General features: G+C 58.4%; 5 protein-coding genes and 1 long non-coding RNA gene across 7 annotated transcripts; 1 reads left to right on the plus strand and 5 right to left on the minus strand.

Annotated features, from left to right (window-relative positions):
* Positions 1-300: 300 nt before the first annotated feature.
* Positions 301-9,019, minus strand: CHRNB1 (cholinergic receptor nicotinic beta 1 subunit). Its single transcript, XM_028124834.2, has 11 exons — positions 8,926-9,019; positions 8,700-8,839; positions 8,047-8,091; positions 7,423-7,532; positions 7,228-7,336; positions 6,774-6,921; positions 6,241-6,450; positions 2,890-3,113; positions 2,225-2,406; positions 1,745-1,892; positions 301-1,454 (listed from the first exon to the last, which is right to left on the minus strand). The coding sequence occupies exons 1-11, from the start codon at positions 8,984-8,986 to the stop codon at positions 1,314-1,316; spliced, it is 1,518 nt and encodes a 505-aa protein (XP_027980635.2). The 5' UTR covers positions 8,987-9,019; the 3' UTR covers positions 301-1,313.
* LOC114225278 (uncharacterized) lies at positions 1,708-6,776 on the plus strand. Its single transcript, XR_003612527.2, has 2 exons — positions 1,708-1,850; positions 6,391-6,776. It is a non-coding gene; the product is annotated as an uncharacterized LOC114225278 (long non-coding RNA).
* A 1,955-nt stretch (positions 9,020-10,974) lies between the features above and the next one.
* Positions 10,975-14,201, minus strand: FGF11 (fibroblast growth factor 11). Of its 2 annotated transcripts, none has more exons than XM_088027247.1 (5): positions 14,009-14,201; positions 12,199-12,309; positions 11,901-12,004; positions 11,428-11,542; positions 10,975-11,045 (listed from the first exon to the last, which is right to left on the minus strand). In XM_088027247.1, the coding sequence occupies exons 1-5, from the start codon at positions 14,199-14,201 to the stop codon at positions 10,975-10,977; spliced, it is 594 nt and encodes a 197-aa protein (XP_087883373.1). The 2 variants fall into 2 exon arrangements, with proteins under 2 accessions (XP_087883373.1, XP_027980940.1); XM_028125139.1 differs by having other exon boundaries at positions 11,428-11,626.
* Positions 14,202-16,255: 2,054 nt separating this feature from the next.
* TMEM102 (transmembrane protein 102) lies at positions 16,256-18,456 on the minus strand. The gene is made up of 2 exons (XM_028125015.2): positions 17,695-18,456; positions 16,256-17,593 (listed from the first exon to the last, which is right to left on the minus strand). Exons 1-2 carry the CDS (start codon positions 17,906-17,908, stop codon positions 16,275-16,277), a joined length of 1,533 nt encoding a protein of 510 aa, XP_027980816.1. The 5' UTR covers positions 17,909-18,456; the 3' UTR covers positions 16,256-16,274.
* Positions 18,457-19,923: 1,467 nt separating this feature from the next.
* Positions 19,924-23,906, minus strand: SPEM3 (SPEM family member 3). Its single transcript, XM_028124849.2, has 3 exons — positions 23,769-23,906; positions 23,562-23,619; positions 19,924-23,462 (listed from the first exon to the last, which is right to left on the minus strand). The coding sequence occupies exons 1-3, from the start codon at positions 23,904-23,906 to the stop codon at positions 19,924-19,926; spliced, it is 3,735 nt and encodes a 1,244-aa protein (XP_027980650.2).
* Positions 23,907-24,658: 752 nt separating this feature from the next.
* SPEM2 (SPEM family member 2) lies at positions 24,659-26,427 on the minus strand. The gene is made up of 3 exons (XM_028124939.2): positions 26,290-26,427; positions 26,074-26,131; positions 24,659-25,905 (listed from the first exon to the last, which is right to left on the minus strand). Exons 1-3 carry the CDS (start codon positions 26,425-26,427, stop codon positions 24,659-24,661), a joined length of 1,443 nt encoding a protein of 480 aa, XP_027980740.2.
* Between the last annotated feature and the right edge of the window lie 329 nt (positions 26,428-26,756).

A 26,756-nucleotide genomic window follows, 5' to 3' on the forward strand; every position in this document is an offset into this window, starting at 1 on the left:
CAGCCACTAGGGCTCAAGCTGACTTTGGCCTGACCTCCAGGCAGAAACATTAACTCAGCTTCAGTTCGCACAACCTGCTGGGCACAAGATCCTAATGTCCCGTGCGCCTTACGCTTGGTGCAACCTGCTCTCCGAATCGAAAAGAAATGGGCATAAAGTGAGGGATGGTCGTGAGATACCACCACCTTTTCCTACTCCTAGCCTCTCATTGTCTTCAACTCATCTCCCCACCCCTCTCCTGGCTTTTGTCTAATGTTACAGAGGAACAGGCAAGTAAAATGAGCCAAGCTGGTCAGCTGGGTGGGGGCTTTGAGGAGTTCTGGTGCAAATACCTTGACCAGGGTGGGCCGCCACACTCATCAGCACTAGCAGGTTGCTGCCAACAGGGGAATCAGGCCCGGTGTTACTGTAGTTTAATTTTTTTTTTCCCCCAAGAGAAGCCAGAAATCCAAATTTCTCTGTGCAATATCCAAATTTTTGAAGTAGTTAACTCACACTAAAAATTATACAGGCCAACAACATAGGTCACACAAACATACCAGTTTGCAAACTCTGATGTATACTGTGTAGAGCTTTTGCTCCCATCTTCTCATGTGACCTTCAGGCTTGGGAACAGATACTATTCTTAGCTTCATTTCACAGTCATGGAATCTTAAGCCCAGAGCGGCTTAGTACCTTATCCAAAGTTTGAGCACCAAAGCTGGAACCTAAATGAAGGTTTTTTAAAATGCTCTTTCCCCCCCCCCATTACAAATGCATCCTTTTAGAAATAACTTTTTCTTTTTTAATCCTAAGGATAACGCTTATTACAAAACAATAAATTACAGGAAAGTAAAAACAAAGAGAATGACCACTAGTCCCAATATGCAAACATAAGCACTATTAACTGATATAGTTCCTTCCAGGAAAAAAAAAAAATTCTCTAATCACTCAACAAATGTGAAGCACCTACTATCCTACAGGTCAGGACCTGTGCTAGGTACTGGGGTATTACAGTGAACAAGACACAGTTCCTGCCCTCCTAGGGCGTACAATCTACTTCTCCTTCTTTGTTCCATTCTACCGGCAACCTAGGGTTGATATCCAAAGGAACTTCTACAAGAAGCCAAAGAATAAATAAACCGATAGTGCATTTCTTGTGGGGCCCAGGGCTTCAGTCGGCCCCGTCCCACTTGGGCGCTCTCCCCAGAAGGGCAATGATATGGGAAGCCTGGATTCCTAGTGGAGTCGAGAGGCAGAAAGGCACAGGCCTTGACAGCACTGCCCAACTCTCAGTTCAGCTGGCCGAGGACCTGCGTCTTGGCCCTCTGTCCTCAAGGAAAGGGGTCGGCAGGGGGCAAGTGGTACGAAGCGTCCAGGAAGATGACGAGGGTCCCAACGCTCGTGAAGATGATGAAGGTCCACAGGAAAAGGCGATCCACTACCATGGCCACAAACTGCCAGTCTTCTTTCAGCTGGGGGTAGGCAGAGTAAACGGTCCCTGAGCTCCAGAGCCCCAGGGAAGGCCTGCCCCGTACCCTCGCCCTTGTCCTAGGGCTCAGAGACCAGGGCGGGCCGCGGGACCGAGGAAAACGAAACTGCGGACGACCGACGGAGCGAGGAACCAGTCGGAAAGCAGGGGGCGGGACCAAAGGAGGGGAGCTTCCAATCAGAAACAAGAGCGGGTGCTAGGGGCGGAGCCTGGGTCTGCTGGTGGAACAGAGGCCACCCAGGCCCCGCCCTGCTCCACCCTCATTGGACTCACCGCGTCGCGGTCCTCCTGCTCCTGCAGCTGCCGAGCGATGTAGCTGATGGAGGAAACGGCCTCCCGTAGCTCGGGAGGCAGGCCCACAGCCCGGGTTGGACCATCGGTAAGTCGCCGCAGGTCCGGGGCGGTCAATTCAGGCTGGAACCTGGAAGAGGCGCGCCAGTTTGGCCACGCTCAAGGCTCCGTCCCGACCCCCTCCTCCAACACTCTGACAAGAGTTTTCCAAAACGTGAGAAGGCCCTTTAGGCTCTCCCCGCCAGCGGCGACCTCTCCAGCCTCCCGCAATTTCTCCCATCTCTATACGCCTTAGTCTCCGCCTTTCCGCAAAGTAGTTGGTGGAAAGGGGGGTGGGTACTACAATTCCCATGATGCCCGAGGGCATCTTCTGGGACCTTCAGCCGCCTGCCTCCGCACAGTCCTCTGGGAACTGTAGTTCCCTCTCTCCCTTCCTTGTAGGCGACGGGGCGTAGGTACTACCTGTTCGGTTTGGGGAAGAGAAAATCGTTCGGTGGCTTCCGGATGAAATATTCATCTGTTCCCCGACCCCAGCCACTTCCTGGAGAATCCCTGAGGGCTACAGGAGGTGGCTCCGGCATCAGGTCTCTCTCAGGTTTGGGCCTCTTCAGACCCAGGTATAGAGGGAGTTTGTGGATGAAGATCTGCTGAGTAGAAAGGCGTGTTGGCGGGGGCTCTCACACTTTCAGACCGGCAGGGAAGCAGCCCGCCGTTCCCATCCACCCGCCCATCCCCGCGCATGCGTGCGCGCGTCCCCCCAGCCACACAGCCTCCAGAGCTCCTAAGTGGGTTGCGAGGCGTCCTGGCTGGAAAGAAAAGTTCCGAGGGCTTCCACCCTGACAGGGCCTGACTCTGAGAATGTTTCCCTCAGACCCAGTATGAGCAGTACTGCCGAAGAAAGTAAGGAATCTATGACATGACTGTGTCGGGAGGGTAAAGTTAACTGCGCAACGTTTCGACATCCAGCAGGCCCCGGCACTAGAACATTCTACCAGGAGTTGTAGTTCTCCCTTAGGTCTGAGAAAGGGAAGGTTTAAGTTGGTAGGCGGGTTGCAGGAGTGATACCTGCACACAAAAAACAAACACCAGGACTGGAAGTTAACACAGGTCGGAGGACGACATCTTACCCGGCGGACCCAAACGGGCATTTGGTGGGTGTGGGGTGAGCGATGGTGCAGGTTGAGGACTACGACGCTAAGGATGACTGAGAAAGTGACGAGGACCATGGTAAACATGAGGTACTTGATAATGATGGGGACAGACAGGGAGGTCTCGGGGACTTTGTCTGCCAGCAGCAACAGGAACACGGTAAGGGTCAGCAGCGCAAAGATGGACAGCCCCATCTTCTCTCCTTGCGGGCCAGAGGGGAAGGCAGAAGAATTAGGCTTTGCCAGAAGGCAATTTCCATGGCATCATCAGTGACCTCCAGCCCACACAAGGCCAGGCTTTTGGGAAGGCCAGCTGCATGCAGATGACTCTTAAATTATACCTCCAGCCCAGACTTAACTCTCCTAAACCCCAGATTTATAGCCACCTGCTGATTTAACCTCTCTGCTTGGATGTCCAATAGACATCTCAAACTTAACATGTCCCAAAACGAATCCCCTGACCACCAAACCCTCCCACAGGCTCCCGAATTTCATGAATGGCAAATCCATCTTTCCTGGGCCTCCGGCCAAAGTCCTATCAGCCATTCTTAACTCTCCTCTCTCGCTCTCATCCCATATCCAATCCACAGCAAACCCTACTGGCTGTACCTTCAAAATACATTCGTACAAAGCACCATTACCTCGGGTCTGAGTTATTATAAAGGCCTCCTCTTTGCTTCATTCTATTTCCCCCTGACTGTTCTCAACAGAGCAGCCAGATTGATCCTGTTAAAATGTAAATCAGATTGTATCACTTCTCTTTTCAAAACCTTCCAGTGGCTTCTCATCCTCTTTAGCATAAAAGCCCAGTCCTTAGTGTGGTTGACAAGGCCTTCTTCCCATTATCTCGCTGACTTTATCTCCCGACTGTTTTTCTCTTGCTTCCTTCATTCAGTTATCCTGGCTATTTCTTGAATATGCAAGGCTCACTCCAGTTCAGGGTCTTTGCATTCACTGTTAACTCCACTTGGTACCTTCTTCCCCCAGGTATCTGCCAGGGTCGTTCTCTCACCCCCTTCAACTCTTCAAATGCTGATCAAATATTTCCTTTTTATGGAGGCATTCACTGACTATTCTCTATCTTTTTAAGATTTTATTTTCAAGTAATCTCTACACCCAGTGTGGGGCTTGAACTCACAACCCCGAGATCAAGAGTCACGTGCTGTACGGACTAAGCCAGCCAGGGGCCCCTGACTGTTCTATTTTATTTTTATTTATTCTTTTGGCAGGGGGAGGGGCAGAGGGAGAGGGAGAGGGAGAGAATCTTAAGCAGGCTCCGTGCCCAGCGCTGAGATCATGACCTAAGCAGAAATCAGGAGTCGACACTGAACCAACTGGGCCACCCAGGCGCCCCCTGGCTGTTCTATTTTAAATTGTAACCCCTACCGCCATTCTCATCCTCCCTAACCACTTTTCCTACTTTATTTTCTCCTTAGGACTTGTCCTCTTCTGATATACTACCTAATAGATTTACTTATCTTGTTTATTGACTGTCTCCCCACTAGAATGTAAACTCCACAAGGGCAAGGATTTTTGTCTCTTTTATTCACTGATGTAGTCCCAGTGCCTACCTAACACATTATAGATGCTAAACAAATATCATGGCATGAATGAATAGACCAACCCTTGTAGCTTTTTTTAAGGAACTAAATAGCAATTTGAATGATTTAAAAAAGGAAACAAAGTATATAAGGATATGCCAGGTGGCTGATTATTCCTGTGGCATAAAATAGGCACCTCAAACTTCAAGGAAGGTATTGAAATAAAAAACTTTTATGGTCTGCTCTACTTAAGTCCTATATAATATTGGGTTCCAAGATTTGCTCTGCTCCGGGAGGAAGTAGAAGTTACATTTGGAAGTGTGTTCTAGAGCTGGATCACTTTCCTTCCCTAGATAGAGAACTTGATGCCAGAAAGAAGGGAAGCATACTTTAAATACCAGAGTTAAGGATTTCAGTCTCAGAATCAGACTGGCACCAACCAGAGTTGGAATCGCGACAATACCCCACTCTAACTGTAATGTGGGGCAAATGACTTAAACTCTCTCAGCGTCTTTGTCCTTTTCTGTAAAGTGGGAAGACAATTCAGTATTCACCTCACAGAATTGTTCTAAAGATTAGAATTGAGTTAATGTAGGAGCGTCTGGGTGGTGCAGTCGGTTAAGGGTCTGACTGTTGATTTCGTCTGGGGTCATAGTCTCTGGGTCATGAGATTGAGCCCCGTGTCTGGCTCAGCACTCAGCGCAGAGTCGGCCTGAGATTCTCTCTGCCCCTCCCCCTTCTAAAATAAATAAATCAATCTTAAAAAAAAAAAAAAAGAATTGAGTTAATGTATGTAGCATGTTGGGGCGCCTGGGTAGCTCAGTTGCTAAGTGTCTGTCTGCCTTTGGCTCAGGTCATGATCCCAGGGTCCTGGGGTCGAGCCCCGCATCGGGCTCCCTGCTGAGTGGGAAGCCTGCTTCTCCCTCTCCCACTCCCCCTGCTCATGTTCCCTCTCTCGCTGTCTCTCTCTCTCTGTCAAATAAATAAAATCTTAAAAAAATGTATGTGACATGTTAACTGTACTACTTATAGCAAGTGCTCAAAAATAGTAAAAATAATAATTACATAGAACTTACTTGGTACCAGGCATAGTTCTATTAACTCAATCCTCAAAATAATCCTATTAGGGGGCACCTGGGTGGCTCAGTTGGTTAAGCGACTGCCTTCGGCTCAGGTCATGATCCCAGGGTCCTGGGATCGAGCCCCGCATCGGGCTCCCTGCTCGCGGGAAGCCTGCTTCTCCCTCTCCCACTCCCCCCGCTTGTGTTCCCTCCCTCTCTGTCTCTGTCTCTCTCTGTCAATTAAATAAAAAAAATAATAATAATAATCCTGTTAGGTAGGGACACATAGGAAGGAATTTGCCCAAGGTTACTCTGTAACTACATTATGCTGCCCCCTAGAGAAATGTTGCTATTATTTCCAAGGGAATCTCCAAGGGACTAGTAGGTGGGGGGGGGGGGGGGAAGCGAGGGGGGGAGTATAGCAGGGATGGGGAAAGGGAGGGTTGTCTAGGTTCCAAGGATGAGATCTTAGGATTCTGAAGGAAAGAGTTCAGGAGTTCCTGGATGGAGAGAAGTGGGCAGCAGAGGGGAGGCAGAGCCTGAGGTTGGAGGGAAAACCTCGATCCAGATGAGAAGAACTCTGGTTGAAGGGAAAACCTGGGTAAGATTGCTGAAGCACAATCCATGATGGCTTGGGTTGGCAGAAAAACCTTGCCTGGATTCCGGGTGGGCAGGAAGAAGCTGAGCAACTGGTAAGAAGGAGGGTTGCCAGCTCTTCCCTCCCTTACCTGCATCTGGCGGCAGGTAGAAGACGAAGATGGCCAGGAGAGTGATGAGGATGCATGGGGCAATGACATTGACCAGGTAGAAGAGAGGCTTCCGGCGAATGATGAGGTAGAAGGTGACTTCTTGCTGCTGTCCTGCCCCCCCTCCCCTAGGATCCGCTGGAGGCTGGATTAGCCGAGAAGGCTTGTGGATAATTTCCCATTGGCCATTCTCTGGGAGGAAGGAGACGGGAGGAGAGAAGAAAGGGACACAGATGTGGAACCTGTCCTTATTGCTGCCAGATATGGCTTGCCCTGCCACATCCTAGACCTGAGAGTGGCTGACGTGATAAGGCACTAGCTGTGGACACTGGGCTGGGCAGCCCATCTCTGATGAACGAGTCTCCACTTCCATCTCTGCGAAATGTAAGAGAATCCCACTTACCTTCCCGACCCCACAGGTTGTACTGGGCATTGCTGAAGGAGGCGGGTATTTATCAGCCTGTTAGAAACCGGAAACCATAAAGCCCAGGGACGTGGGAGCCATGCCCACTCACCAATGAAGGTCCCTTCATGAATGTGCACTTCCCGCCGCTCCTGCTTATCAGGACCCAAGCCGGTCCGCAGGCTGACCTCGGAGCTGTCATAACTGTAGGAACTGAACACCATAGTGCAGTTCTGCCAGTCGAAGGGGAAGTAGGTGACCTGGATGGAGCGGGGGTGGGGGATGTCATCAGAGCTGCCAGAGAACTGTTCGGGGCTGGGGGCGTTGGGAGGTCATTAGGGTCACAGGCGAAGTGGAAGGTTATTAGGGGAGGCCATGGGCAACGGAAGCGAGGTCACTGAGAAACACTGCAAGTCAGCGACAGTGGGCAGAGAGGATGAAACAACGCAAAATCCGGAGGACGGGAGCGATATGGGAGGGTTATGGCGGATAACGGAGGAGGGACGGGAGTCGCTGCGGAGGCCGTGTCTCGGAAGAGGCCGGGTTCCCAGGGGAAGCCCGGGTACCTGGATGCTGCAGCTGCTACGGTAGAGGCCCGGAGGCTGCCAGCGCACGGAACCATTGGAGGACACCACGACGTTCAAGTCCAGAGCAACGTCAAAATTCCCGTCGTTGCTGCGGGGGAGGAACCTTCTCGGTGGGGATCAGGCCCCGCCCTCCGGAGGCCCCCGCCCACCTCCCCGCCTTGGGGAAGATCTTACTTGTTTAGGAGCACCACGTCCGGAAGCCACACGGATCCCGCCGTGATGCGGAGTGAATCGATGCCGTCGTGCTCCGCGGGGTCCCAGCTCAGCCTGTAGTCAGTCCACTCCTGTGGAAGCAGAGGCTGAGGGGCTGTCTGGGACTGGAGCCTGGGAGGGGACGTGGGATGTCCGGAGGAAGCCGGGGAGGGAGTGCAAGGAAGGGGAGCCGACAGGCCTGGGCTATGGTCCTGGAAGTCGGGGTTCTGATTCCGGCTGCACCTTTGCTCGCTGGGACCCCATCAGCCAATTTCCTCTTCCCTCGCCCTGGGCCCCCAGTTTTTAGTCTGTAAAAATGAGGCGGTTGCACTAGCTAGCCACTAAAACTGTTTTTCAAACTGCAGTTAGCGACCCTTTAGTAGGTTGGGAATCAAATTAGTGGCCCCCAAAACATCGTTAAAAAAATTAGAATAAGAAGTGTGTGGAAGGCAACTCCCATAGTAAAGATAGGTATTGTCTCCTGAAGCTTCCGTTCCGTTATGTTTTCTGAGGTCGTGATGCAAGATACACTCTTACTGAGCGGGACACTGGAGGAAATTGGAAAGGCCGCGGGACGCCCTCTCCCGCCCCGTGGGGTCTCCATACCAGGTCTAAGTACACCTTTGTGCTCATCTCCTCATCCTTCTCGTTCTAGAAGGGAAAAGTTTAAAGGGTAGAGGTGATGTGAATAGAGAGAAATGAAGGGGCTCGGCGGGTCAAGCTCTCTGGAAACCCCTCTTTTTCTGAGTCCCTGTCTCTTGGCTCCAAGCCCCGCCTCCTAGATGTTTCATGGGCTTAAGACCCGCCTCTATCCCAGAAACTTCCGGCTGTCTACACCGCCAGCCAATCCAGCTACCAATCCGGCCCTCCGCCCTGCTCCGTCCCGGGCCCCACCCACAGCCCGTAACTGACCCAACCCTGAATCTCCGCCCGCTGTTGTTTCCCGACCCAGTCCGGCGCCAAGCTCCGCCCCAGCCTGCGACCCCGCCTCAAGGTCCGTCCCCCAGCCAGTCCCGTAGCCCCGGCCTCACTTCAGGGTTCCTCGCCCTACCCGGCTCTACCCCCGGCCGACCCAGCAGCCACGCCCACAGCTTGTCCATTGGTCCGATTTCGACCCAATCTCTGCTAACGGCCCGTCCATCTCCCGGCGGGGCCTCGCCCCAGGCCCCGCCCCCAGACGTCCCTCGCTCCCGCCCCGCCCCAAGCCCCGCCCCCGGCCGGACGGCGCGCCCGACCTCCACCCCGGCGTGCGCCCTCACCAGGCTGATGAGTTGCGCCAGGCTGAGGCCAATGCTGACCCCGACACGGTCCCCCACCTCCCGCGCCGGCCGCACCGTGCTGTCATAGCCCGAGAACAGCTGCTCGCGGAGCCGGCCCTCCGCCTCCGTGCCGCGGGCGCCTGGAGGAGGAGAGCACGAAGTGAAGCCACCGCGCCCGGCCACGACCCCTGGCCCCGTCACTGCCCCCCTTGAGGCCCAGACGTACCCGGGGCGAGCGGCGCCCCCAGCGCCCCCAGCAGCAGCAGCAGCAGCGGCCCTGGGGTCATAGCCCGGCCGCGTTGCTCAGTGAGTTCGCTCGGTTCGCCAGCGCAGGGGAAGTGACGAGGCGCCCAGGAATGTGCACCTGTTGTTGGGGGGCAGCCGCCAGCCCACCCGCCCCGCCCCTGGGACTTGGTCCCGCCCCAAGCAACTGCCAATGCCCGCCACGCACAGATGACAGACAACACTTCAGTTGTATAAATCGTCTTTAATTGAGAAAGCTTGGAGTGGAGACCCCGTCCCCTGGGAGCAGAGCCAGGGGATGGGTGGAGCCTGAGCGGGGTCTGTGTGGGCGAGGGGTGTATGTACCCCTCTTGCAACAAGCCAGAAAGAGAAAGAGAAAGAGCCTGAGGAAGAGTGACCTGCCTCTGAGCCCAAGCCCCTCCCTTTAGGGTCTCCTCGGTCTTTCCTGCGCAGGTCTGAGGCTACTCCTAGATCACTGGTGGGTTCCTGATCTTTCTCAGGGCTGCCCCTAGCTCTACACGCTTCTCAGAAAAATCTAGTCAGGCCCTTTTGGGGTACCTAAAGCTTAGCTGAACTTACAAGCTGTAAGGTAAAGCAAGTTCTATTAAGTTAGAAGCTCTGGGGTTATATGAGGTCTAGAGCCCAAGAGGCCCTCACCCTCCTTGGCCTGACTTATAGGGGAGAGGGGTGGAACTTATTGCTGAATTGGGGTCTCTGCCCTGGGGATCAAGGCTGTGTCCTGTTTGTTCTTTTTATTCTAGATCCATTACCTTAGAGACCTCAGCTTTAAAGGGGACCTGGAAGGAATTCCTGCTGAGGTAGCTAAGTGTTCATGTCCCCCCAACCCAGACACAGCCAAAACATGCCATGGGTTTGGCCCCTCGGCCATCCCAGCTTCCCTACTATGAGCCAAGGATTCCTTCCCAGACTCCTCTGCCCTTCCTCAGACTCTGTTTCCCTGGCAGGACCCCAGCTGAGTTACAGGAGCTAGAAACTGCATGTAAAAATAAGGTTAGCATTCTATAGGAAGAATCGGATTTTTAGAAAATCTAGGAAAAACAAGAAGTGTTTCTTGATTCATCAACAAAGTTCTTAGTGAATCATAGCTGGGTTCTTTCCAGGGCGCACCTTTAATAGGTATTACTAGAGAAGGTAGGAGGGTGGGTCTAGAACTCACTCTATATGAGCGATGATATGGCTACATAGGCCCCGGCTCCATCTTGCAGGGAAGGGCTGAGAGTCGTGGTCTACGTCCTAGAGCCGAGATTCAGAAGGAAGTATGGCTCCATGTGTGTCTAGAACACCATGCTCTAGAATTGGGTGTCTTTGGGATAAGAAAGTTAAAACTGTGGTGATCTGAGACTGGTCCTAGTTCAGGCCAAGGCCAGCAGCTGGATAGGGCTCAAATCTAGTCTCTCTCTACTTGGAAACCAGGGGTCCATCTGGGTCAAGGACAGAAGCCTGATGGATCCAGAACAGAGCCTGGCAGCATGCCAGCATTCCAGCACAGAGCCTTAGTGCAAAAAGGGCCCTGGCTAGGGTGCCTGGTGTTCCAGAACCTGTCCAGAACGAGGCAGAAGGTGTAGTAGGGCAAAAAGGAAACTAATCCTGACCTCCAGTAGACCTATAAATCTATGGCTCAGTGGCGATGAAGAGGGCATAGGGCTCCCGGAACTGGCTGAGCCCAGGGTGCAGAGTATTTACGTCCTGGTTCTGTCAGTTTGGGAACACCCAGCACCTTCTTGGGAAAAGGCTTTGGGGGGCTGTGAGTGTGGAAGGAAAGAAGTGATCAGCCAGGACCATTTTCAGAATCCTCCTCTCTGAACTCCTCCCAGGAGCTGGAAGTCGGGGCGGGGTGTCACAACCAGCCCCTTGGCTCCCTCGGGATAGAGCACCTGCTGGGACCTGGCTGCTCAGGGCGTGAGGGTGGCAGGAGGGGTGAGGGCAGGGCGGGGAGCAGGGCTGGGGCACAGGCTGTGGCAGTGGCTGGCTCCATGCAAGGGCAGGGAGCCTCCAGTCCACGGACTACATTTCAGGGGGCAGGGGGACTGGAAGGGGAGGTCTCAGGGACACTGTGGACAGAAGGTTCCCGGTACATGGCCACTGTGAAGGAGAGAGAGGAGCAGGAAGGAGAATTAGGCACAGAGAGACCTAGGAGGAATCAGAGCTCAGAAAGGGTGCCCTTCCCTGAAAGGGAATTCCCAAGGCAATTCCCTTGACCTGTTATGACAGGTCAAGCCAGGAAGGCTTTAGCCTTTGGGGGTTTGGGGAGCCCTCCTCTGGGAACCCCAAACCCCCAAAGGCCAAAGCCTTCCTGGCAGAGGAGGGCTCCCCAAACCCCCAAAGGCCAAAGCCTTCCTGGCTTGACCTGTCATAACAGGTGTCCTCTTGAATACCTGTAGCCCCCAAGTTGCTGGTCACTCAACGTCCATGTCAAGGCCAGCACCCTCCCATGTGGCCCAGCTTTTCTGCAGTCCATACTCACCTTCCAGGAGCTTGGGCACAAAGTGGGCGGCTGCCTTGGTCTTCTTGACTCGATTTCCCTTCATGACTCGGCCCTCCTTGTCCAGGCCCAGGTACCAGGCCCGGCCGGAGCGGCGCTGCCGGTAGAGAGCAGAAGCGTACAGGACATAGTAATTCTCGAAGACGCATTCCTTAAAGCGACACTCAGCTGTGAAATGTGGCTGAGGAGACAAAGACCCAGAAAGGCACACAGAGACAGACAGACAAGAAGACATCTCACTGGACAGAAGGAAGAACAAGCCAGGATAGAATCCATACATTTTGGGCTGGGAGGGCCCCCTTCTCACTCCATGCAGAGGCTAGGAGAAAGGGGGGATGAGGGAGAGTCTGGCTGGCCCCCAATCGTTAGAAACTAGATTTCCGGGGTGCAGGGGGCTGGAATAAGAAAAAACTAGATGGGAGGGGCAAGCTCCAGGCCACGCAGCCTTGTCTCACCGAGCTGTAGAGCAGCCCCTCCGCGTTCATGGCCATGTAGTGACCCAGCTTGGCACTCTGGATGGTGACCACACGGAGCCCCACGGGGATCAGGTTGAAGTGGGCTGGGGGTGGAGAGAAGGGGGCATCAGTGCCCGGGGCCTCAGGCCCCCAGCCCAGCAGCCCCCCCAGCCCAGTTCCACCGCTTCCCTTGGGGGTCCAAGAGCCAGACTGAACACAGCAGCACCGGAAGTGCTAGGGTGTCACCTTCCTATCCCCAGCTCTCCCTTCCCATCCAGCCGCTGGCGTCCCCTCTCACTGAAAGAGCTGGTGTCCTCTGGGGTGCCCTGGATGCTCCCGTCAGGATTAGCCTGGAGGTAGAAACCCTGGCGGCAGAACAGTCTGGTGACGATGCCTTTGAGCTGAGGCTCTGGAGAAAGAGAGAGAGAGAGAGAGAGAGACATTCATCTTTGAAGATGACATCTCTGTTCCCAGAACCATTCCTACACTTGGCGGGATGGGAGGAAAGGAAGAGGGGAGACTGGGCGGGGAGGCCGCGGGTCCCAGGGCCCCAGCTCTCTGACCCTCTAAGCAGGCTCCCTCCCACCTCTCCCTGAATCCGGAGGAAACCAGGGTGCGGGTCCCTTCTGCTTCCTCTAACCCCCAGCTTTGCGTTTAATTTATTGAAATTTATTTAAATGGCTTAATTCCTTCTCTACAGCTCCACCAGAAGTGGGGGGAGGGGAGAGGAGGGACGAGCCATCAGAAGGGAGAGGACAGAGGGAGGCAGGCGGCACTGCAGAAGGGCCCGTGTGTTTGTGGCTGTGGGGGGGCGGCGAGGTGACCACAGGGTCGGGGCGCCCCCTCACGAGTGGGGGTGGGACTGGGCCCGACGCTGACTCAGCACCTGCTGCTGCGGCTGCCACGCGCTTGGCGCGGGCCTTGCCTTGGCCGGGTGCCGGCCTGTCTGACACTGACCCATCTGTCCGTCTGTCTGTCTGTCAGCCCGCGGGCTCGCGGGGCCCCAGCCCTCCCTGAGGCCCAGCCTCTCCCCTTCATTCAGGTAACCCGTCTGAGGTGGGGGACACTGGGTACCAAACCCAGGAAATGGGGGAAGGGGGGCCAGGGAGCTGGCGAGGCAGGCGGAGTCACGTGGGGGCCGGGTCCCACTCAAAGGGTGGGCTGCGGACCGTACCACTACGGAGGGCCGGCGGCGGCGGGCGGAGGGCACGAGGGGTCTACCCCTAGGGGAGCTGGGAGCAGGCGGGAGCGGGGCCAGAGGGACTCCTGCCAGTCGTGCCTGGACGGGGACCACGCGCCAACCCTCACCACTCTCCTTCCCTGTCGCTTGCTCTCGGCTGACTTCCCCGTACCCCCTTGTAGGTGGTACGACCCCCCCCCCCAGTCTCCGAGCGGGTCCCTCGCCCGGTACTGGGTCTGAGTTCCTCGCGGCAGAGGGTCCCCCGGGCATGTGGGAGCCGCTTTCGGAGTCGCGTAGGGGGTAATGGGGGGGGTGGCCGGCTCCCCTCTCGAAGCGCTGGTCACCGAGGAGGGCGCACAGAGGGGCGGGCTGGCGAGGTAGCTGCAAGGACACCCGGGGGAGAGCTGGGGAGATTGGCGCCGAGCCAGGGAGGCTCGGCCAGCGGGAACGGAGCCAAGGCGTGGAGGAGCGGGAGAACCGGGGCGGGGGCGGGGCTGCCAGAGCTGCAGAAACCCTCGGGGTGACCCAGGCGTCCGGAACCCCCAGGCCCCTCCGCCCGGCATTGAAAGAATCGCGAGAGCCGGCACGTAGGCGGCGGACGGTGGGGGTGGGGACTCCTGCGTTGGGGGGGGGAGAGGGGGAAAGGGGGGGAGGGGGGCGGGAGGGGCGAGCCGGAGCCGCGAGGCTTCGGAGCGCCAGACCTAGCCCCCCAAGCCTTCCCCTTGCCCTCGACAGCAAGGAGACTCGGGGTTATGGGCAAAAAAGACGGGAAACTGAGGCATTGTCTAGCAGAGACTGTGTGGTCCTGGCCCACCCCCCTTTCACTTTCGGGGAACCCCCCCAGTCGGGCCCCATCCTTCGGAGTCCCTGGCCTCAACCTCCCAGGCGGAGAGACCCCAGGCCCGGGGACCCCGCTCCTGCCACTCACCAGGGCCGCGGTCCGGCCGCGCGGGCCGCCCCCCGCACAGTCGCACCTTGGACAGCAGGATGAGGAGCTGCTTCTGGCAAAGGGACTTGGTGCCGCGGGGACACACGCGCCGCTGCGCCGACACGGGCCGGCTGCCCCCGGGCTCGCGGACCTCCCGCTTCTGCCGGATCAGGCTACTGGCCAGAGCCGCCATGGCGCCCCGGGAGGAGACACCCCCAAACCGGCAGGCACCCGGAGCGCCAGGCTCCTCAAGAGAAGCCCGCTGACCGGGGCATGCTCCTTGACGCTGGGGTCCCAACTCCCCGCCTCATCCACGGGACCTGAGGATAAGCCCCAGACCCCCCACCCCCCAGCCGCCAGCTGCCAGCTCCCACCCTTGGGCCCCGTGCTAGCTCCACCGGACCCAGCAGCCTACGTATGTGTTGACCCCACCCTGCCCTTTTGCCTCCTACTGGAAACTGCCCTCTTCCCTGTTCTCCACCGCCCCTGTCCCCACTTTCTTTAGGCCAAAGTCGAGACCCTCAAAATTTGCAAGATGTGGTTCCAATACCCCCAGGCACCTTTCCACCCTATTTTGGGGACCCGCACTCCTGCCAAATCCACTCTTGTAACCTAAAGGGTGCGGGTCCTCAGCTTTGAATATATTAGCTCAACCCCCTCCCTACTGGGGCACTGCCAATGTCAGGAAGGCACCCAACCTTAGTGTCTTTGCCACCCTCTAAGTGGAAAGGATCCCCCACTTTTTTCAGTGAAGTCCCCCCAAACTGGGAAAACCCAGGCTGTCCCCGTTCAGCGATTAGGGGTTCCCAGACCCTGTCTGGACAGTACTTTTTTTTCACCAAGTCACCCCCATTTCTAGTGGTACATGGTTCCAGCTGCCGAGCCCCTTTCCTCACCTTGTCACCCTCCACTCCTTTTGAAGTCACCTCCAAATCCGCCCTTCCTAGTGGATACACCAGGTGGTTGTCTGGAGGGTCTCTGTCACCTCGAGATAAGGAGCATCCGGTCTTTTTTTTTTTTTTTTTTCCTGGTTGCCCCTTAATTTCCTCGGGGACAGCTGGTGCTGCTTAGATCCCACGCCCTCCAATCCAACCAGCCCCCCGAGAGGAGTGCACCCACGTTATCACCAGTTCCCAAATGTGAACAGGCCCCCTACAAGTCAGAGTGCATCGGAGCTTTCTGCGACAGGGCTTCTCGGCTTCCCCGGGACAGCCTATAGCACCCCTCTTCCTTCCCCGACGCCCCTCAACCTGTCCTGTCTTGTTGATCCGGCGACGGGTGGCGCTGGCTCCGGTTCCAGGCTCCTCCCTCCCTGTCCCTCGCCAGCGGAGCTTCCCCCCACGCCGGGCTAGGCGCCCCGGACCCCCAGCAAGGAGGAAGGGTGTCTCCGCAGAGCGCCCTGGTCGGGCGAAGTCAGAGCACTGGGCCGGGCGGCTGGACCAAGCAGAGCGGCGGCGGCGGCGGCGGCGGCGGCAGTGGGGAGCCGAGGCGGCGGCGACAGCAGCTCCCCCTCCTCTGAGAGCCGGCCCGGGGGCGGGGCAGGGGGAGGAGACGCCGGGAAAGAGGGGGGGGGTGCAGCAGGGCGGGCGGAACCCCGGGGTTCCTCGGAGGCAGGGAGTGGGGACAGTCTTAGAGGCAGACGGAGCCGGGGCAAGGCCGCACGTCTTGGGGTTCAGAGAAGGAGAGACCAGGAGGTGACTGCACAAAACGGAACCCTGGATGGGAGGAGAGGTTGGGCTTAAGATGGATGGAATGGCGGACGCTGGGAGAATGGAGAAAGGGACCCTACTGCCCGGCTTGGGAGGGCAGAACTTGGGAGGGGACTAACTGCATAGGGGAGGGGTGGTGAGATCCGGGCCGGGTCGCAACCCGGCCTTCTTGATCTCTCCTATTTTGTGTGAGCCAAAGTGGTCAGTCCCTGGTCTTCATACCTTCCTTCTGCGTTTTGTCGGCAAATATGCACCCCCACCCCTTCCCTACTGACTCCTGAAAGACCATAAAAATTGGGGGAGATGGTGGCCGGAGGATGCACCGGGCCGGGAGGGGTGCTGGCCACAGATTTGGGGAGTAGAGAGGCCAGAAATAGCACGACCTGTGCCAGGGGCGCGGCAGGAGGATGCGGGGAGGAACCGGCGAATGGGGCCTTTTAGGCTGTGCTCTTCGGACCCGGGGCGCTCAGTGTGTCTCCTAGGCGAGGGGCTAGCAGCTCCCGCCACATCCCGCAGGCCAACAGAAGCACTTTTCCACGCGGGTAGGAACAGCGTCTTTAATGGGCCCTGCCTCCCACCCCCGCTAAGCCGCCCCCCTTGCGTGCAGCCTTGGCCTCCTCCACCGCGGCGCGCAGGGCCCGGGCTGGGTCCCCGCGGAGCCGGGCCAACGCCCCGAGCAGCGCCGCGGCGCCATCCCCCGCACGGAGCTTCTGGCCGCTCAGAAAATAGTGGGGCAGTGTCCCGGCCTCGAGCACGCGGCCCAGCTCATCCAGCAGCCCGAGGCAGCAGGCGCCCGCGTTCTCGGGCCGCGCGAGATAGAGCGCGGGCAGCCGCTCGCACGCCCAGTAGAGCAGCGTCCGCAGGAGGTAGGGCGCCGCGGCCCGGGTCCCGGCCACCAGCGGGCGCAGCAGCGCCTGGGCCGCCGCGTGCGCTTGCAGCAGCGGAGCGGGAATGCGCGTCTTGAGCGCCAGCTCCTGGCGGGCGAAGCAGAGCTGCCAGCCGGAGGCGCCCGGCTGCTCGGTGTGGCCGCCGGGCACCAGGTAGAAGGATGACGACTCGGAGGCCAGCGGGCCGGCCCACGAGTGGCTCCGAGCACCCTCGGGCCAGCCGGCCACGGACACCACGGGAATCAGGTCGAAGAGCAGGACGCGGCGCGGGGGCCCCGGCGTGGCCAGGAGGACGGTAGTGAACCCCGCGTGGCGGGCTGCGTGGACCAAGCGTGGGGCACCCGGGACCGGGAACAGGGACTCGGCGACCGCGGCCAGTGAAGCAAAGAACCACGCAGCCACCTGGGCGGGGCAAAGTGTGGGCCATGCCTCCCAATCTTCCCACGGCTGTGGGACTGGGCTAAGGACGGCTGCTTTGGTGACGTCACCACTCAGGTTTTCCAGTGGGGTAGAAAAGCCAAGATCGATTATGTCCTGCCCAGGCGGCTCCGGCCCCGGAACGTTACTCGATGATTTTTCCAAAGACACGTTTGGCTCAGGTTCAGTGACATAACCGTGCGGCTGGTCCGTGGAGCTTTGCCGACCCTTGGGACTCCCTTCGCTTTCGGTTCGGTGGCTGGAATCACGTCCTCCTGGGACTGGAGGTCCTAGGCAATCCTGCCAAGCCTCCCGGATCGAGGTTCCGCCTATCTGCTCTGGGAGGCACAGCCACGCGTAACAGGACTCCACGTCCAGTTGCACCTCCCGCCCAGTGCCGTCTAGCGAAAACACGGGCACTAGGAGTGTAAAGCCGGCGTCGTAATGAGGTCCCCGGATGTAAGGACCTAGGGGTGCAGGTCCCAGATCCAGGGAGCCCTCGCGAATCCCACCACGAAGCAGCAAGAGCTCTGCTTGGGGAGGAAAGCGGGGGTCCCGACGGTGAACAAGGCCTACGGGAAGAGACGGGTTCGGGAGGGCATGACCCAAAGCCCGGGCGGGGTGGGGAGGGGCTGAAGGCGGCGAGTACCCGAAGGCAGGGAGAGTTACTTACCAAGCAAAGAGAAGACGAAGTCCTTGGCCCGGAGGAGGTCTGGTCCCGGCTTGGGCGCCTCACTCCAGCTCTCCTGCACACCCAGCTCCTGGATCAGCTGGGTTAGTTCCTGCAGCTGCGCCCCGGAGCAGAAGTCGATGTCCGTGAGCGGCCGGGCTGGGGCTGGGGGCGGCGGGCCCCACCAGGGCGCACTCCCCCAGACCGCGGAAGCCATGTGGCTCAACCCTTTGGGGCCAGGGAGGACGCTTAGACGGACCGTTCCTTTGCTGCCAAAAAGTCGCCCGCGTTCTTCTTTCCTCCCGAGGCCGCGAGAGTGCCCCAGGCACAGTTCGCCAACGGGTCTGCAGCTGAAGGGCTCTAAATTTAGTCTTGAAAACGAACAAATTAATACCTCCAACGCCGTTGCCCTTTTCTCAAATGATGGTCCCCGCCCCCATGGAACGGCTCACCTGACTCAGCAGGTAAAAAGTAGCTGTTGGGCCCCTCCTGCGAGATGTAATAGCGAGTCGCCGCCGCCGCCCCTGGTCTACCTCCCCTTACCTCGCTTTCGGAGGAGGCTTGTGGTGGGCGGCTTCCCTCTTAGGGATCAGAACGATTCAACAGGTAACTTCCTCCTGTGGCTCGAGGCCACGCCCCCAAGCAGCGGACACACCCCTTTCTGGAGGCTGTGCGGGTGGTTCCCGGCCGGCCCCGCCTCCTGCCGGAGATCGGTCACTCTTCGCTCCGCGGAGATCTCGCGCTGTCCTGGGGGGTTGCAGTTTGTCTTCCGAGCTACCGGGGCGTTGACGCCACGCCCCCGCATCCTTTCCTGTTCCGCTGAAGTAGTGCCTGATGGAAGTTGTAGTTTCTATGGAGATCAACTGTTCTGTGACTTTCAAGCCCAGGTCGGCCCCACGCAAACATTCCGTGGAGTTGGAACAGGATGGATCTGAAGAGCAAATAACAATGGGGGACATACCCTAGGGGCCTGGGGTTGGGGGGGAAGAGGGGCCTCCACATCTCTTGTGTGAGTAGAGGAGCTCTGGTCCCTCAGATCTAGGAGGGTTCGTCCATGCAATCATAACTTCATTTTAGAGATGAGACTGCAGCCTACAAAAATTGCACATAGTAGGGCTGGGCCAGAGAGGTGTTGGAAAGGGGCTCCCTGCTGGGTGCGGGGGCATCCCTTTGGAGTCCGTGTCAGGCAAGAACACACAGGTGGTGACCCAGGAATAAACATCTGACTGAGGGAAGGGCCACAGGTATGGGCGATGCCCACCTCGGACACGTGAGTGCTAGCAGGGAGTGCACTTTGGGATCTGCCAGCTCTTATATGTACACAGAAGAGTTACCAGGACTGAAAATCAAGTCCAGAGGGAAATCCCAACTGGGCTGGGGCAGGGCAGTGGAACACTGTCGGGAGAAGGAAATCGTGTTCAGTGACTATGGCTACCAGAGGCACAGCTTTAGTCCAGGATGAGACTGGGAGCCAGAATGAGAAGACAGAACCACAGCAAACCAGGGACAGGCCCGCACAAAGATCAGACCGGCCCACCGCTAGACCAGGGCTTTCCCCATCCCCCCCCCCCCCCCCCCCCGCCACCGGAAGAACTATGTCCAAAGTGAGATAGGCCTACGTCCATGGCAAAGGACTGCGAAGGAGGGGACTCTCAGTCACAATGAAAACAAGTTCTCTGCGTTCTGTGGGAGCTTTGAAGATGCTGGGTTTGAGTGACAAGGGAAAGGAAAGTTTCTCTAAACTCTAAAGCACTGCTGTCCAATAGGATTTTCTGTGATGGTGGAAATGTTCTAAATCTGTGCCGTCCAATATAGTAGCCACACGTGGCTATTGAGCACTTGAAATGTAGACAATGGGACTGAGGAACAGAATTTTAAATTCTAATTTTTTTTCTTTTTTTTAAAGTAGGCTCCCTCCATGCCCAGCGTGGGGCTTGAACTCCCGACCCTGGGATCAAGAGTCACGTGTTCTACCGACTGAGCCAGCCAGGTGCTAAATTTTAATTAATTTTAATTAATTTGCATTTTAACAGCCACATTTGGCTTGTGGCTCCTGTATTGGACAATGCAGCTCTAGGCCTTGGGGATCAGGGGTTTTGCCATGCAGGAATGCAAGAGAAACAAGGGCAGGGATATAGTACCAGTCCTCATCAGGCCCTGTGGGTGGCCAGCATCAGGAACAGGGCTGGGGTAGATGTTCCCAAACAACCACAGGACACTTCTCTTGCCTCTTTATTCCTGATGCACCTTTGTCCCCTCTTTTTCCAAAGTCCCCATCACACACTGATATCCCCACTCCTTTTTGGCCTCCAGGGGGTTGCTGGATGCCTCTTGGCGACTGCGCCTGGGAGACAGAGCTTCACACTTGTCCCTGCCCACCCCAAACTGTCTCTGGCGGGCATCAAAGACCACATGCCCTACCCGGGTGCCCGACCCAGGGCAGTAGGGCTTCCAGTTGATTTTGGGAGGCATAGACATCTGGCGATAGCTCTGGTAGGCTGAAGGCACTGTATCCACGGGACGGTACACCCAGTCGCGGCTGCCTGCTCGCCGGGGGGATGGCTGCAGCTCAATTAGCAAAGGGACCTCTGAGAAGGTTTGCAGGTCATTGCAGATCATCACCTGGGGCTTGGAGGAGCTGGAGTTCTGACTAAGTGGGACAGAAGTCCATGGTAGTTGCTGTTGCACATCTTCCTTCCGAGGAGCCTCCTCAGATACACATGACTTCATCAGGCACAGTGATGACTTTAGGGTCTGAGGTAGGCCCAAGACTTGGACTGAGTCGGTACTTAGAGCAAGGCCTGGGTTCTTGTGGTGGTTGGGATTTGAGATAAGGGATGAATCCTTGTGGAGGCTGGATTCCCCAATGAGGCTTTGAGTCTTGGGGAGGCCATGGTCTTGGGTAAGGGCTGGGCCCTTATTGGGGCCAGGATCTTGATTAATTCCTGGGCACTCGTGGAAGTTAGGGTCTTGGATATATTCCGGGCTCCCGTAAATTCCATCGTCTTGTGTACAGCCACCTCTTTTGACTCCAGTGGCTTGTGTAAGGCTTGGATTCTTATGGAGACTGGAATCTTGAGTAAGGCCTAAGTCCCTGTTGACTCCAGAATCTTCCGTAAGGCCTGTATTCTTGTAGTCTCCGGAGTCTTGGGTGAGGCCTGAGCCCTTTTGGAGACCAGAGGTTTGGATCAAGCCTGGGCTCTTGTTGACTCCAGAGTCTTGGTATAGGCTCTTCTGTGGGCAAGAATCTTGAGGAAGGCCTAGACTCCTAGAGACTCCCACCTCATGAGCATTGCCTGTACTCTTGTAAATTCCAGAATCTTGAGAAGGGCCTGGGCTATTATGGAGGCCAGTAGTTTGGGAGAGATCTTGACTTTTACAATGTATAGTCTCTTGGTTTTGTTCTAGATTCCTGTAGGCTCCAGAGTTTTGCATAAAGCCTGAGCTCCTCTGAATGTCAGAAGTTTGGAGAAATGGTATGTTCTTGTGGAGGCCACAAGGCTGGGCGAGACATGGGCTTCTAAAGATACCTGCATTTTGAGTAGGACCTAGGCTCTTTTGGGGGCCAGAATCTTGGGTAATGACCAGATTCTTGTGAGGTCCAGAATCTTGGGAAGGGCTTGGACTCTTGCAGAGATAAGGGTCTTGAATAAGGCCTGGGGGCTTCTTTAGGCCTCGATCTTGAACGAGGCCTGGGTTCTTATAGAGGCCTGGATTTTGGGTAAGGCCTGGGTTCCTGGGAACTCTCAAGTCCTTTGAAGGGCTTGGAGTCCTTTGGAGGCCAGAATCTTGGTTGAGGCCTAGACTCTCCTGAAGCTCAGGGGGTTGGGGTTGGAAAGTCTTAGAGAACTGTGGAGGGATGGGGAACTGGGAAGAGGGGGTGGAGTGAGAAGACTTGGAGGTTGGGGGAAAGGTGGGGGGTTGCATTGAGGTGGAGGGCTTCTGGTGGTTGGAGGGTTGATGAGGGACAAAGGATCTGGGAGACATAAGAGGCAGAGAAAGAGTGCACGGGGGAGGGATGGTCCTCAGTGAGCTCTGGGCACTGGTTGGAGAATGAAAGCAAGGTTGAGAAGGTGTGGCATCCTTGGAGTAGACCAGGAATTTAGGGTGGACCGGAGTCTGAGAGTCTGTGTTTCTCCTCTCAGAACTGCAGGGATGGAAGCTGAAATAAGGGAAGGTCTTGGGCTGTAAGAACTTGTCTTTGGCATCATTTGAGATCTTCCATTCCACATTCCCCAACTCCAGGTAGCCCAGCACGGAGCCTGTGGGGGGGGGTTTGACACAGTCCCCACTGTATTGCTTCGATGTTGGCTCAGCTGTAGCAGAGCTGCCCAGACCCTGCCCCTCTTGGGGCCTGGGGAGGGTGCCCACGTCCCTTCTGGAATATCCAAACTTTAGGGGGGGACACACATGGCACACATTCTGTTTCACCCTGCGGGCATCGTAGACTACGTGGCCTGTGGAGAGGCCTTGGCCGAAGGCAGTCAGGGTAGAGGGAATAGGAGTTAGGATGGGGGTACGGGTGGTGACAGAGACAGGAGTGGGGACAGGAGGGGTAGTCAGGGTCATGACCAGAGCTGGGTCGGGGGTTGGGCTAGAGATTGGGACAGGGGCTGGGGGAGGGGCTGGGGCAGGAATAGTGGCAGGGGTAGAAGTTAGGGGAGGCGCTGGGGCAGAGGTGGGAGCAGGGACCAGGGGGTGAAGGACATGGGTATAAGTTAGATGAGCATGGGCCAGAGTGCAGGCTGGGGCATGGGCTATTATGTGCTCACGGGTGTGACCCAGGGGACCGGCTGAGGTGTGCACAGGGCCATGGGCCTGGGCAGGGGTGTGCTGAGTGTGGTCAGGGGTGAAGCCTGGGGAGTAGGTATGGGCCTGGACTGAGGTGGGCTTGGGGCCATGGACCAGGACAGGGGTGTGCTCGGTGGCATGGGCTGGGGAGCAGGTCTGGGCTTGGGGGGTGATGCGCTCAGGGGTGAGGGCTGCAGAGCAGGTATGGGCCTGGAGGGGTTTGTACTCTGGGGCTTGGGCTAGGGAATGGATCTGGGCCTGAGGCAGGTTATGCTCAAGGGTGTGAGCTGGGGAGCAGGTCTGGGCCTGGGGGGTGGTATGCTCAGGGGCGTGGGCTAGGGAGGAGCTGTGGGCCTGACAGGTGGTGGGCTCAGGGGCGTGGGCTCGGGGGGAGGCCTGGGTCTGGGTCTGGGTCTGGGCCTGGGCCTGGGCCTTGGGGGTGTTGTGCTCACGGGTGTGGGCTGGGGACGAGGTCTGCATCTGGGTCTGGGCCTGGGCCAGGGGGGTGGTGTGCTCAGGGGTGTGGCCTGGGGAGTGGGTCTGGGTCTGGGCCAGGGCATGGGCTGGGTCATAGTCTGGGGTGTTGGTCTTGCTCTCGTGGCGCAAGAGGAGGGGAACCATGTCCACCTTGCTCATCCTGGGGAACTGGGAAGGTGCCTCGTGCCTGGAGTTGAAGCGGGCCCGGGCCTTCAAGGCTGTGACCTGAGGGGCCTCCCCAGCCCCCATCACCCCCTCCTTCCACGGTCCCCAGGGAGCGTCCATGGGAGCCCCGGCGTGCCCACACTGAGGCGGCATCCAGCAGCACCCAGAAGCCATCTCGTCATTCGTGTCTGGTATCCAGGAGTTGAGGTGGTTAGGGTACCCGACCGGGGAGCCCGGGCGCCGGTGGAAGCGGGAGGAGACTCTCGAGCACAGGTTCTTGGCGTCCATGGAGCAGTGCGTGCACATGGGATGGCCACCTGTGCAGCTGGGTTGCTTGTCTGCAGGGAAATGTGGGATGGGAAAGGGTCGGGGCTCCTGAGGGCCCGAGAGAGGGGATAGGTCCACATTCCCTCGAGGCCATGCTGGGGCCCACTCACCTTTGGGGAAAAAATGATGGAAAAGAATCCGCAAGGAGCTCTTCAGATGCCTCCAGAGCTGAGGGAAGCAGGGGAAGGGGGAGCCCGGACGGGTGGTGAGTCCTGCAGCCCAGCCCTTGCTTGGCCACATCCCAGCAAGCCCTCCCGCCTCAGCCGCTTTCGAACCCCAGGGCTCCCCCAACCCTGTTGCCCAGCCCCCGCCCTGACCAGAGTCACCACATTGATCCCCACGTTGAGCAAGATGAAGCTGCCCAGAATCAGAAGGATTGAGTCTCCTAGGTCCTGGCACTTCCTGGGGTTGGTGCCAGAGCATACTTGGGCTCCGTGGTGGGCTCGCTCACCCATGGCCGGGGGTCCCAGGACTACCTGGGCACCCCCTGGCCCCCACATACTCACTAGGAGCCAGACTCCTCTGGTGGGGGAGGGGGAGAGGGACTGGGTCACAATGGGGCGGGTGTTGGGGTCACAATGAGGGAGGGGAGGAAAGGGAGGGCGTAGGACCGTCTGCCCTAAGTAACCAGGTTCTCGTAACCCGAGTCCCCAAAGTCAAACGGGGCCGGAAGCCAGCACGCCTGCCCTGTGGCCCTCCTTCCTCCTTCATTCCCTCACTGCCCCTGCCTCTCCCTCAAACACTCACACAGTCCATCCCTTCGGCCACTCCTAAGGCGGGGAGGACCTTGGCCTCAGGGCCTTGGCCTTCTCCTTGCCCTCCCTGGGGCCATGGCCCTGGATCTAGGCAGAGGTGGGACTGGAATCTGACCTCACCACGTTGTGTGGGGCCGAGCCTCTGAGCCCACTTTCAGATCGGGGCGGGCAGATGCCCAGAGCAGGTGCTCAGAGACAGATGGTTTGGAGTCTGCAGCTGCGAGACCTCCTTAGGGCACGGGGCGGGAACCAGGGTCCTGCGGGGGTGGGGGGGGGCGGGTGCTGGGGGCCTGTGGCCACAGCCACGCAGAGCCTGGTGCCGAGAAGCCGGGACCCAGGCTGACAGAAGAAATGGCCCTTCCAAGGCCCAGAACACACCACAGTGTTTCCTGGACTCCGTTGCTCTTTATTCCTGTCTCCGTGCCCTGCCCGCCACCCACAGTCGCCACGGGTCAGTGCACCTTCCCGGTCCGGCTCCTGTGCACGGAGGGCCTCGAGGCGGAGGTGGATGGCGGGGGCAGTGAGTTGGCCCGCGCTCGGCTCTCCTGCACCTGCCGCTTCAGCTCCAGGCTGTCATAGACCTGGTAGCCCGTAGTGCCCCCCGGGTTCCTGCTGAGCGGCAGGAAGGTGGGCTGGGGTTGGGGGACCTCGGGAGCCTGGACTTCGGGCAGGGGCTGGTTGGAATGGGGGAGCAGGGCCGAGCTGGGGGCCGGGGCCCGCTGGTAGGAGGTCCCGCCCAGCATGGTGAGGGAGGTGGAGGCCATCAGAGGGTGCCGGGTGGGCAGGGCCTCAGCCCATTCGGCGGCCCGGCGCCGGACCTCGTGGGGTTCCCGGGAGTTGTGGCTCAGGTGGCCCGTGGATGGGTGCGGGCTGCGGGTGGGCTGGCCGTAAGCGTGGCCGTGGCCAGGGAGGCTCCGCCGGTGCGCCTGGGGGGAGCCCCGGGGCACCAGCGCCGGAGGCTCAGAGCCCTCCAGGCCCCGCCGCTGATCCCAGGAGTCCTGGAGAAGCTGGCCACTCGACGGGTAAGGGTCATACCCCGCGGGGACCCAGGAGGGATTCGGGGGCAGCCGGCGGAGAGCGGGCAGAGACGAGGCCCCCTGCTCTGCCTCCATAGTGCCCCAGATTCGGGACTGGGAGCAGTGGGGCCCGTAGGACTGCAGCCTCAGCTCCGACTTGGCCTCCACACGCTTGGGCATGCGGCGCAGCTCGGGGGACAGGTAGAGAGAGGGTGGCGGCAGGCTGGCCAGGATCCCACCCTGGCGGCCCCACAGCCCCAAGCTGGAGGGCAGGCCCGTCTGCGGGTAAAGCCTGCCCCAGCCGCCCCGTGGGTACTTGGGGAGCGGGAAGGCCAGGTCCTCCCCCTGCTCCACGTCGGAGTCCAGGTCCTCCTCGTCAAAGGAGGACACCGCCTGCAGCTGCGACATCTTGCGGCTGCGACGGTGGCTAGGGAAGGCTGAGCGGTTGTGGGGGAAGCACCCCTGGTTCTTCAGCCCCCACTGGTGGCCGTGGCGCCGGCGGGGGCGGCGGCGGCGGCGGCCGGGGCGGCGGGGGTTGCCCAGCCGGCGGTAGGAGGAAGAGGGGTAGCAAGTGGGCCGGGCCAGCTTCACTTCCACGGGCTCCAGGGTGCAGTGGATGTGGACGTCTCGGGCCTTGGCGGGGGGCTCTTTGGTGGCACATTCATGAGCCTGCAAGGTTTCACCTGGGGGCAACAAGCGTCCGTGAGGCCGGGGCGATTGTCAGAAGAGCTCAGGGCTGGGAACAGGGCGGCCTGGGTTTCTAGGGTTGTGCTGGTGGCGTCGGGCTGGGGTGGGGGGTGTGTGTGTGTGTGTGGGGGGATGTCCCCGACCTCTCTTGCTGCCATACTTACTTTTCTGATTAATCCAACAGAGCATCTTGTCCAAGGCATTCTGGAGCGCATGCCACATCTGGGGGTACGGTGGGGTGGGAGTGAAGACCAGGAGGCTCTCTACCCTCCCCCCACACACCCCACCCTGGCTCCCAGCCAAGACCACACACTCTTGCAGGTGGAGGCTCCCACTCAGCCCTCTTCAGCCGCGGGGGGCCGTCCCCCACCATCACTGACCACAGTTACCACGTTGATCCCAATGTTGACGAGAACTACCAGGCCCAGCAGCAGAAGCAGTACGTCTTCTGGATCCTGGAGGTGTCCCTGGTATTGATTGCAGCACCCCATGTTGTCGTACCAAAGCTGGTTTTCCATGGTGGGGGGGCCCTAGGGCCACCTGGGCCACCGCCCCCCCCCACCAGCCCCGACCGCACTGTACCATGCCGGGACCTGGGGACACCTACCAGCGGGGGAGGGGGTTGGGTCATAATGGGGTACATTGGGGGGAGTCACAATGCAGAGGTGGCCACGCTTTTGTCCCCTCGGCTTGCCCTTAAATGGCCATCTCTGCCCTTGGCTGCCACTTAATGCGGCCCTGTCCCCGGATATCCCAGAGCTCATTCTTTCCCTGTCTCCACAGGGGCCTGCTTAAGTCACCACCTGATTCCTGATTTGAAAACATGGTCGCTATAGTTGTAGGACGG

The sequence above is a fragment of the Eumetopias jubatus genome, unplaced genomic scaffold (genome assembly GCF_037043125.1).
Source record: "Eumetopias jubatus isolate StellerSeaLion01/CBP00866 unplaced genomic scaffold, mEumJub1_p1.0 scaffold_10, whole genome shotgun sequence".
Classification (NCBI taxonomy): domain Eukaryota; kingdom Metazoa; phylum Chordata; class Mammalia; order Carnivora; family Otariidae; genus Eumetopias; species Eumetopias jubatus.

What these genes read in the sequence shown, in the direction of transcription:
- CHRNB1 (XM_028124834.2), bottom strand. Translation starts at nt 8,986, where the DNA reads ATGACCCCAGGGCCGCTGCTGCTGCTGCTGCTGGGGGCGCTGGGGGCG. An exon ending in GGGGGCGCCGCTCGCCCCGG is followed by an intron (nt 8,840 to 8,925) that starts GTACGTCTGGGC and finishes CTCCTCCTCCAG; the next exon opens with GCGCCCGCGGCACGGAGGCG. An exon ending in CAAAGGTGTACTTAGACCTG is followed by an intron (nt 7,533 to 8,046) that starts GTATGGAGACCC and finishes CTGCTTCCACAG; the next exon opens with GAGTGGACTGACTACAGGCT.
- SPEM3 (XM_028124849.2), bottom strand. Translation starts at nt 23,906, where the DNA reads ATGGGTGAGCGAGCCCACCACGGAGCCCAAGTATGCTCTGGCACCAAC. An exon ending in GGATCAATGTGGTGACTCTG is followed by an intron (nt 23,620 to 23,768) that starts GTCAGGGCGGGG and finishes TGCTTCCCTCAG; the next exon opens with CTCTGGAGGCATCTGAAGAG. An exon ending in CCATCATTTTTTCCCCAAAG is followed by an intron (nt 23,463 to 23,561) that starts GTGAGTGGGCCC and finishes ATTTCCCTGCAG; the next exon opens with ACAAGCAACCCAGCTGCACA.
- FGF11 (XM_028125139.1), bottom strand. Translation starts at nt 14,201, where the DNA reads ATGGCGGCTCTGGCCAGTAGCCTGATCCGGCAGAAGCGGGAGGTCCGC. An exon ending in AGAGGACACCAGCTCTTTCA is followed by an intron (nt 12,005 to 12,198) that starts GTGAGAGGGGAC and finishes CTCCACCCCCAG; the next exon opens with CCCACTTCAACCTGATCCCC. An exon ending in TGTGCCCAAGCTCCTGGAAG is followed by an intron (nt 11,046 to 11,427) that starts GTGAGTATGGAC and finishes TCTCCTTCACAG; the next exon opens with TGGCCATGTACCGGGAACCT.
- TMEM102 (XM_028125015.2), bottom strand. Translation starts at nt 17,908, where the DNA reads ATGGCTTCCGCGGTCTGGGGGAGTGCGCCCTGGTGGGGCCCGCCGCCC. An exon ending in CTTCGTCTTCTCTTTGCTTG is followed by an intron (nt 17,594 to 17,694) that starts GTAAGTAACTCT and finishes CTCTTCCCGTAG; the next exon opens with GCCTTGTTCACCGTCGGGAC.
- SPEM2 (XM_028124939.2), bottom strand. Translation starts at nt 26,427, where the DNA reads ATGGAAAACCAGCTTTGGTACGACAACATGGGGTGCTGCAATCAATAC. An exon ending in GGATCAACGTGGTAACTGTG is followed by an intron (nt 26,132 to 26,289) that starts GTCAGTGATGGT and finishes CCGTACCCCCAG; the next exon opens with ATGTGGCATGCGCTCCAGAA. An exon ending in CTGTTGGATTAATCAGAAAA is followed by an intron (nt 25,906 to 26,073) that starts GTAAGTATGGCA and finishes TGTTGCCCCCAG; the next exon opens with GTGAAACCTTGCAGGCTCAT.